Source organism: Pinus tabuliformis, chromosome J (genome assembly GCF_031772625.1).
Source record: "Pinus tabuliformis cultivar Carrire ecotype Pingquan chromosome J, CPIR1, whole genome shotgun sequence".
Classification (NCBI taxonomy): Eukaryota; Viridiplantae; Streptophyta; class Pinopsida; order Pinales; family Pinaceae; genus Pinus; species Pinus tabuliformis.
In genome coordinates this window covers 40,537,119-40,555,084 of record NC_142295.1, presented here as the reverse complement: position 1 = coordinate 40,555,084, position 17,966 = coordinate 40,537,119, and the positions used below count along the sequence as shown (strand labels likewise).

At 38.6% G+C, this 17,966-nt stretch overlaps 1 protein-coding gene across 1 annotated transcript; it reads left to right on the top strand.

Annotated features, from left to right (window-relative positions):
- The first annotated feature begins 11,021 nt into the window (after positions 1–11,021).
- On the top strand, positions 11,022–11,871 carry LOC149225366 (pathogenesis-related protein PR-4-like). Its single transcript, XM_089377069.1, has 2 exons — positions 11,022–11,398; positions 11,485–11,871. Exons 1-2 carry the CDS (start codon positions 11,117–11,119, stop codon positions 11,647–11,649), a joined length of 447 nt encoding a protein of 148 aa, XP_089233195.1. The 5' UTR covers positions 11,022–11,116; the 3' UTR covers positions 11,650–11,871.
- The last annotated feature ends 6,095 nt before the right edge of the window (positions 11,872–17,966 follow it).

Below are 17,966 nucleotides of genomic sequence, written 5' to 3'. Positions count from 1 at the left end.
ATTATAGCGAAAATGCCATTATGACCTATTTGGAGCAACAAAACCCTAGAATCCAAAGCTCTGGTACCAAATGTTATGAAACTAGCTCAAGAAAAGATAGAAAAGATAGATCAACGCCTTAGAATTCAGCCTCTTCAAGGGGGCAACCTCCTTTACATTACATAAATGAACAATTCTTGGATGATTCAAATGACAAAACCTCCTTTCTATATATAGGAGTCTAAGGAGTCACAATATAACCCAGCCGACCTAACAATAATAATATAAAGCCACAAAAATAACAATAGAGGGATTCTATGGGGCACAGTAATAACAATATGGGGACAATAGGGGCACAACAATATTAATAAGGGATGCAACTACAATAGTAATGGGGTAATGACTAGTATTATAGGGACCCAACATGATCAAAGAGATGGCGGTAGGCGGGGCTACCTCTGGTATCCTATACAAATTGTTGGCCAAGGTAATAATCACAGAGCGAGGTCTAGACTCATATACAACATGTCGCTTCCACAAGTATGGTTGTCCTAAAAATACATAAAAAATTTCAAGAGGAGAAACATCACACAGTACCTCATCGGTGAAGGGCTTGATGCTATAGTGAAGGCGACACTATTGGCTGATGCTAAGATCTCGTCCTTGGTGAAGCCACCTGATGGTGTAGAGTTGTGTTGACGGTGCTGGACCCTCCAATATGTCAAGGGGATCTCCCTGGTAAGAAGTCCCAATTAGACGTCAGACCGTTTGGTGTAGGAGTCCCGACAGTGGGTCGTAAGGTAATGCCTTAACCACAATGTCACACAGAGGCAAGTAAGATAACTCTGTCAGTAACAAGGGTGTGATCGCTTCAATGAGTAAAGGAAGGTGTATGAGAGGTTCTAACACATAAGAGGGGAGATAAAGGTGAAGGTTAGTTCCACATTGAAAGGGATCAATCCCAACTCGGCTAGGAACACACAACACAAAAGAACATACACAACTTCCGGTGGAGCAGTCCACTGAGATGCGGTAGTCACAACATACAAGGTAAGATAACACGTACATCACTCACAGATCAGTCTGAACAAGTGCAATGGTTGTTACAGCAATATTCATGTGAAAGGTATGTCTGGTGTCCAGAAGAGCAATCGACACAGATGGGACAACATTAACAGCATATACAACACATTTGCAACAAGATTCATATAATTGCATATGAATCAGTTCATACACAAATACGTAAGTTAAACAACATATATCATTAAGGCAACTAGAGCAGTCCAACTACAATAACAACATATGCATGAAAATGTGTTGGCTCTTATTATATAAAAGTGTAAGTTCCAATCATACAATACATCCATGTAAACCTGCTAGCCCCATTAGTGGAACATTACAGCCACATTTTCCTACTCCTCCAAAGAGATGTACTAGCTCCGTGCAGTGGAGAAGCTAAGGCACGTTATAATATTGTCCAAGCTTTCTTCAAGATAGTCTTAATAGAAGCTTGCCTGACCAAAAGCCTCTACAATGAGTTATGAGGGACTATTTATAGCAAAGGGTGGGGTGACCCTTGACATTCCCCTTTGTGACCATCCAACTACCCTCATGACTCTTCATCTACTCTATGACTGTTACACACACTATTAAGACTTGACTTACAATTTACATGACTCAACATTACAATGCACATGTACCCATGTGAACAATGGCTTGAACAAGCCAAACTAGACATCATTCTGACTTAGAAAACTATAGAAGTCCAACTACTCGACATCCTCATGTTGATCAACAGTAACATATTGATGCCAAGATTGGTAGTCCTTGATAGTATCCATGTGTTATGCTATGACATCCATCTGAAACCTGAACCTTGCCTCCACAGTATTCGGGTACATTTCTTAGGCTCCTCTGTCCAACTCGTTTTAAAGCATGCACATCATTGTCTTCAATGTGGCCAGACCAGCAACATACTTGCGCATGATGTCTGTACTGATAGACAAGTCTGGACTGGTGGTGGTGCGCATCAACTTGTTGAAGTACGTGTCAAATTCTTGTCAGACCTGCTCCTTTGTCTTCGCCTAGGTGAGAGTCCCAAGTGATGGGATTGCATGAGTGTGCACTATAACATCCATGCTCTTAAATACTTGTGCATGGGAAGCCTGTATGCCAGTGATGAGCTGTGGTAGGTCTTCATAGTTCCATATCTGACTCTGGATACGTGCTTGCAGCTCGACCGCATTGGCCCTCATCATCTTTGGAAAGTGAAGTGGGGGTCCCTTGTATTTTATCGTCCATGCTTGCATGTTATCAACAACAGCATGTATTTTCTTCAATATGCGTGCTCTTATTACACATCACAAACTTGGAGTACAATGCTCAGATAATTGTGTCAAGGGACAATACCTCATCTAGTATTGCCTTCTTCAATTCAGCTCAGGCAAAAATTGTCACCAAGTCTCCTCCTTGCTTGGCCACCTGTAGTTCCTTCACCATTCACTCATTCTTAGCTATGAGGAAACAAACACTTGAGCTAGTGGCTTTGACATACACTCTAGTTGCATTAGCCAAAGCAGCTAGATGCTTGTGCACATCAGTCACGATCACTTGTTCTTCAACTTGCACAGGAGATGTTTGGTCCTCCGGAGTCGATACTTTGTGAGACTGCACAACTCTGTGATGAGATTCGTCAAAGGAGATGTTGTGCACCTCTTCTTCCGGCTGACCACCAAGGATCTCAGTGCCTCCTTGGTCATTCAAGACTTTCTCATCATCTGGATGCATTGAAGCGGGTGAGTCGACCTCTTTGTGGTGAGGCATGAGGTCAGTGTCCTATTCCAACTGCTGTTGTTCCATGTTTGCATCCAACTGTTCAAGCACCTGTTCTATCTCATGAGAAAAGTCTTTCCCCTGTGATGGCTCACCCTATTCACTTGATGCCATCTGTTCAAATGAATCAACTACTTGTACGGGCACTGCTTCATCTATTTGCACATGATGCGCCCCCTGTTGTATCTGTTGTTGCTGCGCTTCCTTTTATTATTGGTGCAACTCTTGTTCTTTCCGAAGTTTCTCCCTCAGCTCATGCAATTCCTTCTCTACTTCTTCCATTCTCTTCTTATCCCTCTACCTTCGCGTGATGTGCTTGTCGCGTTGCTGCCTCTTTGCCTGAATAACCATAGCTGCTTGTTCTACAAGTGGATCTGCTCAAAACTTGTAGCTTTTCTCCTCCTCCATGCAGTCGACAATCTTCCTCTTCCCTTTGTTGTGCACATATATGCTTGGCTCTACTACCTCTGTTGCTACTGCTACTGCTGATACTGCTGGTGCTCTCCATGATGCTGCTTCATGCTGCTTTGCTAACCACTCTACGACAAATCCGACCTGTTCATTGGGTGCAGAGGAATTGTAGCAATACCTCCATGAGTCTTCCTCAGCCCAATGAAATGCCCCATGGATCCAGTTGAACTGAACTCTCATACAGTGATCCTTCACAATGCAATGTGGGTCATACGGGTTGAAGCTTCGGAGGTCGAACGATATTTCTTCATCTGTTCTACTTGGACATCTACTTGCTTGATACTCTGGATCTCATATAACCCAATTTGCAACGAAAGAGTGGGCCAAGGTTCCTTCTTCTTCCGCTATAGTCTAGTTGTCAAACCTCCTGAGATGTGATAGACTACTTCCTACATGACAAGTATGTCCAAGGCAAATTTTGGTAGAACATGCGGAGGCTTCTCCACACTGAACATTCAGATGAAAGTGTCAGACGGCGAGGCATACCAATATACAATGCATAACAATGCCTCCATTGCTTCCTTTGACATCAGGGTGCATCCTATTTGAATATCAACCTATATATTGGGGTGACAAAATACAACTTCGTATCTTCATAGATTAGTAGACTAGAGGACACCTGCTCAACTGTTGCTCCAACTATGACTCCATCAGTGTCCTGTGATCCTATTCTCTTGGAAGCCATTGAGACATATGAACACATGAAAGATCTAGAGACAAGCAGCATACGTGGCAAGAAATATGTCAGTGGCAACAAAGAAAATTCGGGGAAGGACATAACACATACTTGTGAGAGTGATGAGAAAGATTGTGCAAATTTTACTGGGAGGCTGGGTGACTGGCTGCTAGAAAATTGCAGAAGGTAGTCTGGGCTGTCTGGGAGGCAAGAGTCGTTAATGCGCAATCCAGTCAGGTAACTCGTTGCTGGGATTGCGCAATGCACAATTCTAGCTGGGAAGAACTACTGGCCCAGGGACAAATTTGTGTAATTTCTTGGGCCATGCAGCCACTGTCCTCCATAAATGCACAAAACAGTCCTGAAGGCCAATGTTGGGTAGTAATGCGTAAATCTAGAGAGGAAGGTGAGCATTCCTTCCCCAGATTGTGCAATGCAGCGTTGGTGAAGGTAGAGCCTGGGCCAAGGTTGGCCCGACTCGCCGACGGGAAACTGATAGCAAATAAGGCAGTGAATGCATGGCAACATTAAGTGACAGCAGAAGTGATTGACAGTGCATGCAAAACATGAATGAAAGATTCAACAAACATATCAACATGCATGTGAGTGAGGCAGTTCATCGATTCGGCGAACGTCCGTGCAAAACAGTTTCATGCATGCGACAACAATGAGATAGCAACAAAAACTGAAATAGAGCTAGGACAATCTATTATACATGTAAACGATAGCAAGCGTTCAAAGAAATCAAGAAAACAACACTCACACAAGCGAATACACAAAAAGTGACAAAAATGTTGAAAAAGACAAGTTGAGGTCACTTACCCGTGAATAGTTGAGCCGGATGTGTCGAAGAGTCTTGGATGTGTTGTGGGATGTCAGAGCTCCAAGATCGATGTGAATGAATGAGCTCTGATGTGATGAATAAATAAGTTTTGTGTCATGATGCGCATGCCACAAATCTAGGAAAAAGCGACACTTGGAGGGAAACTTCTAAAACAACTTTGCATGTAACCCCCGATTGCTAATAATAGCTACTTGAATCATGGGATTCCTTTTTCATGTTGTCTCTTTCTATTCTAGGAAGAGCAAGCCATGCATGCATGCAAGTCAAGTCTCCTTGATCCCGGGTGGAACTGGTCAACCATAATTTTCATGCATGCAATTGCTCAACTACTTGGGAAAAATGCACATTCCTGGCAGGGAGGTGGGCTGACTGCCCAGAAAGATTGTGCAATTTCTGGGTAGAACAACTAACTGTTGCCCAAATTTGTGCAAATTCTGGGCTAAGCAACCCTGTTGTGGAAATTTGCGCAAATCCTGCTGGGAGTGTTAGCTAGTAGGATTGCGTAATATTGGAGCTCAGTAGGTTGCCAGAGAGGATTGTGCAATTTCTGGAGGGAAGGTTGGTTACACTCTAGAAATGCGTAATTTTCAAGGGGAAGTTGCTCAGCCTACAACTGGACCAAGTCCGGGTGAACAGCCTGTGAGGGGAATGGATCCACTGTGATCAATAGGTTGCCTTTGTGTGAGGAAAACACTTAAGCTTACGTACTTGATGAAGCAAAACAAAGTGATGTGAAAGGCTGGTAGGGAGGCTCCAAAACAAGCTAAGGCAATATTTTTGAGGATGGTTTTAGCTACTACAATAGGTTGTGGATGTGTTGTAGTCTTTAGGCCCAGCCGCTTCACAACCTCTGCTGAAATGAGGCTCTTTTGGCTCCCGTTGTCGACAATGAACTGCAACGGAAAACCCTTCACCCACATCTATGAGTGGAAGAGGCGTTCCCCCTCCTCTGGATATTTAGGCTCAATCTTCTGGATCTTGGTGGTGGCCACGGTGGCACTAGGCTCCACATCAATGATCTGCTTCCTTTTGTCAGCTCCCTTATCAGGTTCTGATTCAAAGTTGGAACGTGCGTCTAATTCAGAAGCCTTTAGCTTTGCCACCAGTGACTACTTGGCCCAACACTCACTTGTATTGTGAGTGGAGCTCTTATGGAATTCACATTATTTTCTCGTGTCCTTCTTTGTCTTTGTGGTGTTGTTTTTTGCTTGCAGCCTCAGCGGGTTGTCTTAGGTAGCCCCACCTTAGCTTGGTCCATTGTTATTTGGTTTGGGGGTGCCTTTTCCTTGCTTTGGATTTGCAAATCCAAAGCCCCACTTCTTTTGTTTAAACTTCTACTCAATCTTGACAGCGTACAGTATGCCGTGTCGAGCGAGGAAATGTCCAAGAACTCCATCTCGTCCTGGACGTACTTGTGTAGATAGTCACAGTACTTGAGCACCAAATGCCATTTAGTATCCTTGATACCCAGCTTCGTGCAAAGGGTATGGAAAATATTTGTGAACTCTGACACATCTTGGTCCCTTCCCTGCCATAGCATGGTCCACTTTATGTATTTATCTTCATAGCTCCCGACAAGGTAATATTGTTCCTTGATGGCGTCTCGGAAAGAATCCCAAGTGGTTGTGGCTGAAAACAGCGAGGGTTCACTCTCGTCCTTTTGTTCACAATAAGTTTCCCACCAGTCCTTGACGTGTGGGGCGCTTTGAGAAGTGCAAAATTAATCTTTTCCCGATTGGAAAAGTCATGAAATGAAAAATATCATTCCAACAGATTTAACCATTTATCTACAGCGTCTGTGTCTATCAAGCCTTCAAATATGGGAATATCGAAGTTAACTTGTACCTCAAAAGAAGTGGCACCTCCAGAGTGGCTACTAGATGAAGATTCATCGCCTATGGGTAGTGGTCGAAGGATTTGGGCAAAGTTATCCATCATTGCGTCCCTTTGTCACTTGAGGGCTTCCTTGAGCAACATTTTGAAAGGATCTACTGCCCCCTCATCTTTCTTTTCTTCTGTCATAGGAGGTCGTCAGGTTTTGCGAGGCTAATCTTGCAATGGTTCAACCAGATCAAGCCCTAACTCCTTATACCCTGACCTCGTTGGGGACATGCAAAGAAAAACAAAGAAAGAAGCACACCCCGTTGATACCACTGATTCAAACTTAAACAGGAATGCAACAACTTACATATATAATCATAAATATAGTGACGCAGAAGAAAAACACTTCATTTCATCAATAGAAAATATTACAAACAGAATGGAATGAAAATAAGATAGCTCGGGCGATGGTAGCTTATCTCTGAGAAGAGATGTGGCGATGACATGCCTTTGAACTATGTTACAATGAGGCTCAAAGGCCTATTTATTATTAAGAAACAATGGGAAACCCTAAACATCCAAAAACCTAACCCTAGGAGATGAAGCGCCAAACTGTGGGCCCCGTTTGGGTAAATTGGTACATTAACTTCCTGGGGTTGTAACTTTAGCATATGATCTTCGTTTGGCTATCATAAGACCTCGTTTTGAAGATCTGGGAGAGAATGTTGAAAAAAACGACATACTCATTTGTGATGTTTTCAGTCTCTCCATTTTCCCTAAAAACTTTGTTTAGGGCCTCAAAACAGCTCCGGAAGTTCAGGGCCTAAAAAACTACCAAAAATAGTAAATTGTGCTACAATTAAGGAAACCGAAAAATTGAAAGAGATAGTGTTGGGGATCCAAGTGGAATAGGCAGGTGGCCACCAATATCCTCCTAGATCAGAGCATGACATTGACTCTTTGACATTAAGGCTCTCAATGGGAGCCATCTATAAAATAAACCTCTTTCTCATGAAACCATGCAACAAGGAATAATAATAAATTCATTTTCTTGTTTTACAAAAATCATAATTACAATGTCATGAAGACCGATCCTAGTTACACTTTCTTTAACAGATTCTCCCACTGGCATCAAACCCATTGGTTGTAAATGGGTTTATAAAGTTAAGTATAAAGGAGATGGTTCACTTGACAAATACAAGGCCATACTTGTAGCTAAAGACTATGCTCAGAAGGAAGATGTTGATTATATAGAAACTTTTGCTCCTACAACAAAATGAGGTACAATCAAAACTTAGTTTTCTCTTGCATCACAAAAAGGATGGAAGATACATCATATGGATGTGAAAACATCATTTTTTAATGGAGATTTGAAAGAGGATGTCTACGTGTTTATGCTTGAGGGTTTGTTGTCAAAGGCAAAGAAAATAAGGTTTGCAAATTAGTAAAGGCATTATATGGATTGAAACAAACATCCTATGCTTGGTATGAAAAATTAATTGAACACATCCTTAAGTTGACTTACAATTTTTTTGACCTAGATGATGCAACTTTATTTGTCGATTGGAAAAATTTTTGTATATCTAATTGTCTATGTTGATGATTTGATGATTACAGGGAACAATGATAGTTATATAACGTCTGTTAAAAGGGCGTTGTAGAACATATTTGACATGACATATTTGGGCGGAGCAGAATTTGAAACTTACTTCCACTGAAGGAAGTGCATTTGATGATCCAACAAAGTACAGGCAACTTATTGGAAGTTTAAATTTTTTAGCCACTACTAGACTTGACATTACTTTTGTTGTAGGAATACTTTCCAGGTTCATGCATCAACCCTGTGAAGGTCATTGGAATGCAACAAAGAGGGTGTTGAAATAGTTGAAGGGCACTCAAACATTTGGCATCAAATACTCCAAAGTTGTGGATTTCCATCTGACTGGATATTAAGATCTGACTTTAATGGTGATAAAGAGAATGGGGTCTCTACTTTTGGTTTTTTGATGAATCTTGGATCAATAACTATTAGTTGAAGGTCACGCAAGAAATCTGTACATGTTGATTCTACCATCGAAGCCGAATATGTTGCAGTAGCTCAAGCCACAAAATAAATCATTTGGCTTCGCAAGATAATTGAAGACTTGCAGGGGAAGCAGAAAGATTCAACCCCTTTATTTGTCGATAATTCTTCTGCAATTCAGTTGGCCAAGAATCCAAAATTTCATGATTGAAACAAGCACATTAACACAAAGTATCACTTGATTCGACATTATGTAGAGGCCAAAGTTATTCATCTAACACATTCTCCTACTTTAGAACATATAGCAGATATATTCGTTTGAAAAGTTCACAATGTTGCTTGGTATGTTAGATGTCCCTTTGGATTAAGGAGGGAATGTTAACTAACCCTTCAGGATATTGTACATTATTAGTTTAGAGTTGATTAGCTGAGAAATCTATGTTTTACAGTTAGCAAAACCACTAAACGGTTGTGATTTGGTAACTTTCCTCGGTTTGTATAAATGCTAAATAATTTCACTTAATGATATAACGATTTTATTGTGGAATGTAATGGGCTTGTACAAGAAGAACTCTCCAACATTTCTAATACCACTAGTCTAGTTTCTCCTCATGATAAGCCTCGACAACAAAAATAATATTTTATATATTTCAACTATAAAATAATAAAAGAAAAAATATATATATATATATATAATTTAAAAAAAAAAAATTAATTAAATAAAAAATATTTTAAATTATATATTTTAGTATTAATAATTTTAATAAAACTTATTTAATTCCACATTTGTAAAAGATATTTTTTTTAATATATAAAACATTTTTTCAATATTTTAAACATAAAAACACGAAATATATATATATATAATCAACTGACAAAAACTTAAATTTTAAATTCTAAACCATGAAAACATTTACACCTATATACTAGACATAAGCCAAGAAAAGTCAGTGAGAAAGGGGAACATTGGGAGCCAGGGAAGAAGACAACGCCCTTGCCCTACCCTCTTCCACGTCTCCATGAAATTCTCTATTATTAGTTGGGTTTCACCTCTCCATGAAATTCTCTATTATTAGTTGGGTTTCAAAATGGATGCTTCGTGAGACCTCAACCTAAATTTTAAATTCTAAAGCATGAAAACATTTACACCTATATACTAGAAAGACATAAGCGAAGAAAACTGAGTAAGAAAGGGGAACGTTGGGAGCCTGGTAAGAAGACAACGCCCTTGCCATATCCTCTTCCACCTACCATCAGCTGGGTTTCAAAATGGATGCTTCGTGAGACCTCAACACGGCTGCAGGTAATATAGATAATCACGTACATATTCAACAATTCATAAAGTCTCTTGTGTTTATCTACATTTTCAAACGGAGTCTTCTTACAAGGCGGAGGAATTGCTTCGACGGCTAAAAATGGTCAGAATCCGGGTAAAAAATTTCAAAAAATTTTGTAGAGGGAGTGCTTGAATAGTGTTTTTGATGATGGAAATAGATTCAGCACCAGACACCTAAAATTTTGAAGTTTAACAACTATAACTTGGATTTACAAAAATCCTCGCTGGATTTTCTCTAAATATAACCGGAATTTCCATAACTTTCCAAGCAATTCCTCCACCTCATTAACTACGCATTTTCAAACTGGTTCAATATGTACGGGTAATATAGATAATCACGTACATATTCAACAAATCATAAAGTCTCTTGTGTTTATCTACATTTTCAAAGAAGATGGTTCAATTTGAGGGTATGTGGAACTCTTGCTTTTATGTACATATATATATACGTACAAAGAAGGATGAACCCCGGTGATCAATCCACGTTTATCGGAACCATGTGATTATTTACCACACATTTTGACCAAGGGGATAAATATAATGAGACTCGATTTGGATCTCGCATTCTTTAGCCGCCCCGGGAGACGTGCCGTATTACACCCGGAAAACTCTTGACTGGATCTCGCATTCTTTAGCCGCCCCAGGAGACGTGCCGTATTACACCTGGAAAACTCTTTACTCCAGTCTTCCCTGCCAGTCTTCCCTGCCGTGTTAGACGGGCATCTTTATCTCCATTGCTGACTCACAGAATATTCGGCTATCAAACGGACATGGCGCGGTAAATTATTTGACCCATGTCCGTCCTAGACGGGCATCTTTATCTCCATTGCTGACTCACAGAATATTCGGCTATCAAACGGACATGGCGCGGTAAATTATTTGACCCATGTCCGTCCGATTGCCGGGAATCAGCAATCGAGATAAGCTCAGGGATTTTGGACCGGTAAAGTCTATATCCGCTCAGACCGAGTAGAAAAATCTTACATTATTGCTTGAATTTTCGCAGCGTCTTGTATATATAAATACATCTCTCAGGCCTTAAAATGCCATACCAATCCCAAACTCCGCAGAGTCCATATATTTTTTCATATAGCAGGCGTTAAATTTTCTCTTTTAGAACTTCATATTATATCCATGGCTTCCAAACTTGCGGGATGGATAAGCGTTCTAGCACTATGCAGTCTGCTTGTTGCTGTGTTTCAGGTGGCGGGCGTTTCAGCACAAACGCAGAGTAACACGTACACAACGTACAATGACTACAACCCGTCGGCCAATAATTACGCCCTGGACGGCCTCTACTGCGCAACATATGACTCTGGTCAGTCCCTGCAGTGGCGCAGCCAGTACAAATGGACTGCCTTCTGTGGTCAAGCTGGCGGTCCCATGGGGCCTTCGTTGTGCGGGAAGTGCTTAAGTGTAAGTGACCGAGTTAATTACTATATTTGAGATTTGTAATCATGTGTTGAAGAATTGATGTTTAGATATGGAAATGTTGATATCAGGTGACCAATCCTTCAACTCAACAAAGCGTAACAGTGCGTATTTTGGACCAGTGCTCAAACGGAGGGTTGGATCTTGAAACCGATGCTTTTAATGCAATTGACAGTAACCGAGCAGGATATAATGCTGGGCATCTGTATACTACATACACCTTTGTCAATTGTTGAGTAATTCCTCTACTGATCATCATCCTTATATGCACTATATATTGTTTAGAATAAAAAGCGAGGTCGCTAATGTGCTCTAGGCGTAAGCACTCTCTCGCTAAGGTCAGTAATATGGCTTCGCCTGAAAAGGTCAGTAATATGGCTAACGTGGAATAAATGTTCGGTTGTGGTATTAAGTTCAAATAAATGATATAATATAGGTCTCTAATGAATTTTTATGAATTTTGTTTTTCTACCTTTGGCATCTGTATACCACATACACCTTTGTCGATTGTTAAGTAATTCATCCTTTTATGCACTATATATTGTTTAGAATAAGCTAATGTGCTCTAGGCGTAAGCACTCTCTCGCTAAGGTCAGTAATATGGCTGAGGTGGAATAAATGTTTGGTTGTGGTATTAAGTTCAAATAAATGTCTAATATAGGTCTCTAATGCATATATAGTTACATCACATTATTGAAAAGTGTGGTACATAATATGCATATACAATATAAAGCGATGAAGCAAGGATTTCTTTTGCCATGTTTTATGAGTTTTGGTGGGTTTTTTTTTTTTTTCAATAAAACCATTTTCATTAAATAAAATTAAATACCATTTATGTAAAAAACATTTTGATATTTCAAATATTTTTATTAAAAATAATGGTATAATATTAATATTTTCTATTTTATCAATTTAAAATATTTTAAAAAAATCAAAGAAATCATTTTTTTTTATTTTTTTTTAAATAAACAAATAATAAATTAAAATGAATTTGAGAAATAATTCAAATAAAAATTTGTGCTTAGATCCAAGATAAATGAGATTTATACTAATATGAACTTTCGCTCCCACTTTCCTCATTTTTCAAAGTTATTTAAATCCAAAATAAAATGGATTCGTAATAATATGCACATTTTTTCTCGCACTTTTTTTTATTTGGAAATTTATTTTAGATATTTATTTGGCATTGCGAGACAAATTATTTTAAAATGTGAAAAAGGTTAATTTTGTAAATAGTCATTGGGAGTGAGTGCACTAACACTAACACACTTAATCTTAACTCTGCTAATGCACTAACACTAACACACTTAATCTTAACTCTACTAGTGCTCTACTCAAATCCTTTATATAAGCCCTGGGCATAAGGCATCCGTAATCATGGTCAGTTATCCCTGGGTTATATTATTTCATTATAAACATTTTACCTCTCATTTCATTTTAAACTTTTACACATTTAGTTGTGAGGAAGAACAAGTATATGAAGCAATAGATGTGTGTGGAATAAAGGATGTGTAGAAGAAGGTGTATGTGCGTGAGAAGTGTGCAGTGAAAACTTTCTTCACATGAATTTATAACTTTAAGTGGAAACTTCTCATGGTTACTTAATAAATGAATCTTTCATCTATGTCCTTACAATATTCTATTCGCCCCTATGTTATGATATCACTTTCATCGTATAAAAGAAATGACTGTGAGAATAAATAACCACACAAATAATTGAGAAATCAAAAAAAAAATACAACAATTAACATGATAAACAATTCACAGTTTGGAAAAAAACTCAAAAGAACCCAATGGTCAATCAAGCGACACCACATAATCCAAATAGTAAACCTGTATTTCACATCAGTTAACTTGACATAGTTAAATTTGTTTTTACTTTATGGCCCAATGTGCCTTGCCCACCCTTTGACCACTTTGGGTTCCTTTCGATTCTGCCACTTGCTCCTCACTTATCTCAATTATAAAACCTACCATGGCTACTACTAGCATTACAATGGGCTATTACAATGGGCTATTACCTTATTAATATTTTATTCAACATGTAAAAGTTGTAAATTAAGCTTTTACGACCAAACCACTTTCTTATAAATTAGATGGAATGGTAATAGATTGGGAATTTTAACATAACGCTTCTTTGGACCCTAATGAGATCGAGAATAATAAAAATAGTTAATTATTGTTAAATAATAAATAAATCCATGGTTACAAAGAGATGTGGTGATGGGATTACAGGCAACTAGTTTCTTTTTTGTTATAATCTTTTGTATGGCACTGACATCCTACCGTGCCTTACGCACAATAATCACAAATTTCTAGATGGACAATGGATGATGTGGATGTTCGGAAGAGGGGTATATGTGGGAGAATGAGTGTCTATAGGAAAATTTCTTCTACACACATGAAATTAAACATTTTAATTTCAAGTAAAAATTTCAGATCATTGTTGTTCATGGCTGCTCAACAAATAAATATTCGATCTACGTCCTCACTATATTATATTGGTCCTCGTTTCTAATATCACTTTCATCATATAAAAACAATGGAAATGAAAATAAAAAATCACATAAATATTTGGGAAATCAAAAGCTGGTGTAACAATTAACATGATAGATCCTTCATGATTTGGCATGATTGGGCAAAAACTCAAAAGAACCTGATGGCCAATCATGTGATGCCACATAATCCAAGTAGAGGACCATTTTCACATTGAGTAACTTGATAGAGTCAATTTCATTCTTACCTTAAGACCCGATGTTATTTATCCAACACTTGGTCACTTTTGGGGGCTTTGCACTTGGGCACGTGCTCCTTATCTCAACTATAAAACCTTGTGTGGTTACCTTTCCACATTACAACGGGTTATTACTTTATTAATATTTTATTCAATACTTATAAATCGTAAATTAAGCTTTTATGAGCAAACCACTTTCTTATAAATTAGATGAAAACGGTAATTGATTGAGAATTTTACTGTAATGTTTCTTTGGACCGTAGGGAGATTGGGAATAATAAAGTTAGTTAATTGTTGTTGAGTAAGATCAAATTATGTGGTTATGAAGAGATGTGTTGAAAAAAAGAAAGAAATTATTTTAATGTCCACGAGACTAAAGATAGCATATGGAACATATTGCTTCTTCATCTGTTTGATGTATTCAGCCTTTTTTCTACGAAGATTCACAATAAATGCTCCCAGCTTCTCGACAAACCCCTCGCTAAATAGATTATCCCAAGAGCTCACTGCCAACATATCGGCATAACTTTCCCTATTGTCTTTGAAGGCCTCACATTCTAAAATGAAATGTTTTTTTGTTTCCACTTTTCCGGAAGAACAAAAAATGCATACCTTTTCCTCCCACACTTCCTTTGGCCTTTTCCAGTGCCCTGTTTCACAACGAAGTTGATGAGAATTAGTCCTTAATTGAGCAATAAAAATTTTGGCTCTCCAAGAGATATTGGCCTCTATGTATGCTTTTGGTTGATGATTATGAGTGGGATTAAACACTTCAATATAGTAATTTTTCTTTCTTCCTAGCTCCTTATCCCAAGTACATTGTGAAACTTTTCCATAACAAAAGCTTTTATCTCTTTGTTGTTTATGGGACACATGTTCAAGCAAATACCCCATTTACTAAACCATTTGTTATTTTGCTGCATCCAAGTTTTTTTGCTCTTGCACAATCTATCATTAAAGACAACCTTAGGCCATCTACCATCTTCCATTTGCTCAATTTTTTTTAAATACCTTATGACTCACACCATAGCAATTGCTTCAATAGGAGCAGTCCCCGTTTCACTTAACAAGAGATCATAAGGAACTACACTTTTCATGTTAAATTTGTTTGTAATCAAACGCTTCTGAATTTTCTCAATTTCTCTCCATTGCATGTCGGAGGTACTTCTAGCTCACAGTTCACAACCATAGAGAATCACTGGAATCACTAGAAGCCCAAAAGAGTTTGAGTGGTCTTCCAGTCCCATAACTCTGCCTCTCTACACCTATTTTGAAAAGCATAAAATGCTTTCCAACCCCCCAAAGTTCTTTTCTTTCTACAACCATTCCAGCTTAGATTTTTGTTGAAGTCAATCCCGAGGTATTTGTAATCCGCAATTTCTTCCAGAATGTTGCCTTCAAAGTAGAATTGATGTTGGTTATGTTTTCTTTTCTTAGAGAAGACCACTACTTTCGTTTTGTTGATATTAACTTGCATCCCCACACTTCTACAAAAATACTTAAGGGATAGTAAGCGCTCTTGCAAATCAAGAGCCGATTTAGCAATCAAAATAAGGTCATTTGCATACAAAAGAAGCCTTATAACAAACTTTCACAAAGAGATACCATCACCCCCTTGCGAATTTAACCACTCCTCAAGCTTGTCGATATATAAACCAAAAAGGGTAGGAGACAGTGGGCAACCTTGCTTGACCCCGATATCGCTTCTAAAACTTTCAGAAATGCCTACTGAAGTTCTAATTTTGACTTTCACATCTTCATACAACCTATGCACAACTACTCTCAAATGTTTAGGAACCCCAAGTTCCTCCATTCTCTGCCAAAGTTTATCCCTAGGAACCAAGTCAAATGCTTTTCTGAAATCAACAAAGCAACAAAAGGCTTCTTCCTTTTTCTCCCAAACTTTTTCAATGATGTGCCTTAAAGTTATGCAATGATCAACTGTGGAATGTTTAGGTCTAAAACCTGCTTGCCCTTTAGCACGCTTATCTCTTTCTTCTGCCCACTTGCTAATTCTGTTTTCTAGCATGCTTCCAAATAGCTTTGCAAACAAAGGGTTTACCATGATCGTCCTATAATTGGAGGGATTATTAATGTCACCGCTCTTGAAAAGAGGTATTGCCAGACTATTTGACCAATCTGTGGGGAGCCCTTGTTGGATGATGTTGTTGAAGATTTTTGTAATGTGAGGTGCAAGAATCTTTGAGCCCCACTTTAGATATTCTGCTTGGAGTTTAGCTAAGTCTTTTGCTTTTCCAACGCCCAGCTTCTTGATACCCATCTATACCTCTTGTACCATGAAGAGTGCAGTATCAATGTTGACCAAGGGGGGAGGGTCAACCTTGGGAACCTGCTCATAGAGTTGTCTTGCATAATCAAACCATTTAGAAGTTGTAATATTATTTCCAATTTGTATCTTTTCCGGTTGGAGCTCCTTCCAAAATAATTTGGGATTATTTTTCCCAAGGAAGATTAGTTCTTGATGGGATTACACCTTGTTAGTTTCTTTTTTTATTATAAACTTTTGTGTGGCAATGACATGTTATAGTTCCCCATGTGCAATAAACAGATTTCCACATACACAATGGATGATGTGGATGCTTGACGTGGCATAGAATTCTCATGCGAGGCTAGGAAAACTGTGGGATGATGTAAAACGTGTCCCCAAGGGTCGAATTAAGTAGAGTTGGTGCAACTCTATCTACACTTCTCTAGCAATTTACTCTATGTCCACCAGAACGTGGCCATCTTTGAAGGTTACTATGAAAAACAGGTGTTTCACAATAGCTTCATACGTAGATTGGAGGCAACAGAACTTTGACTCCTATATTTATTTCTTGAAGATTTGAACAAGTTTTTATGGGTCAAATGTGGTCTTGATTTTTTAGAGTTGTTTTTTAAGTGTAAGGGATTTTGTTTAGACAAGTTCTAAGCACTATGTATTTTTGTTCTAGAAGTGTTATGCAAGAGGTGCAAAAGTGTGAATGTCTCTTTTGCATGTTCCTCTCTTTTCACACATTTAACTATCTAAATTAACAATGGACAATGTATATCGGGTGTGAAATAAGGGTGGGTGATTACTTGATGAGTGGGTTGATCCCCACCACTATGTCGACGCGGGCTCATTTTATTTTACATCAGGTTCCAAAGGAGTTGTGTCGAAACTTCTTTGTGGATGATCTGATACATGGTTTTGAAAATTGTGGTGGAACATTAGGTGTCTAAATGTGTTGAGCCCGGTTGAGATGAGTTTGTATTGTTTCACTAGATGTGATATGCGCGAGATAATTGATTTATGGATACAAAGGGATATAGTTGCAAAAGACGTAGATTTGGGTTGAAACTTTGCGGAACCAGAACAAGGGATGAATTTTGGTAACAAAGGTTCTAATTTGGAGGTTCCTATGCATAGAGAAATGAACATGACAATTTGCTTGAAATAAAAAATCTCAGATATGGATCCACCATTCACCAATTATTACAAATTACTTCTATGTGTCCTTTGTCAACCATATTTTGTTCATGCTTAGAAATAAGCAATGTATTACTAGCTTACTCAACACTACTTACTCTTAGAGAGTGGGTATTCTTCCAAGTGATTATAGTGATTTCTTGTGTGTTCAAAGACTCTGATAATCCCATTGTAATCAATGGATGACATTGAGAGTGGGGTCCCTCCCATTGTGACGTTAACAGAGGAGGGGATGGGTGTCCACACTTCACATTCCGCTCTTAGTTTTGTCAAAATAATTATATGGAAAAAATCATTTCATGTTTGATCTGTGGCTATTTCTAATTGTCGGTAGGGTTCCCCTACAA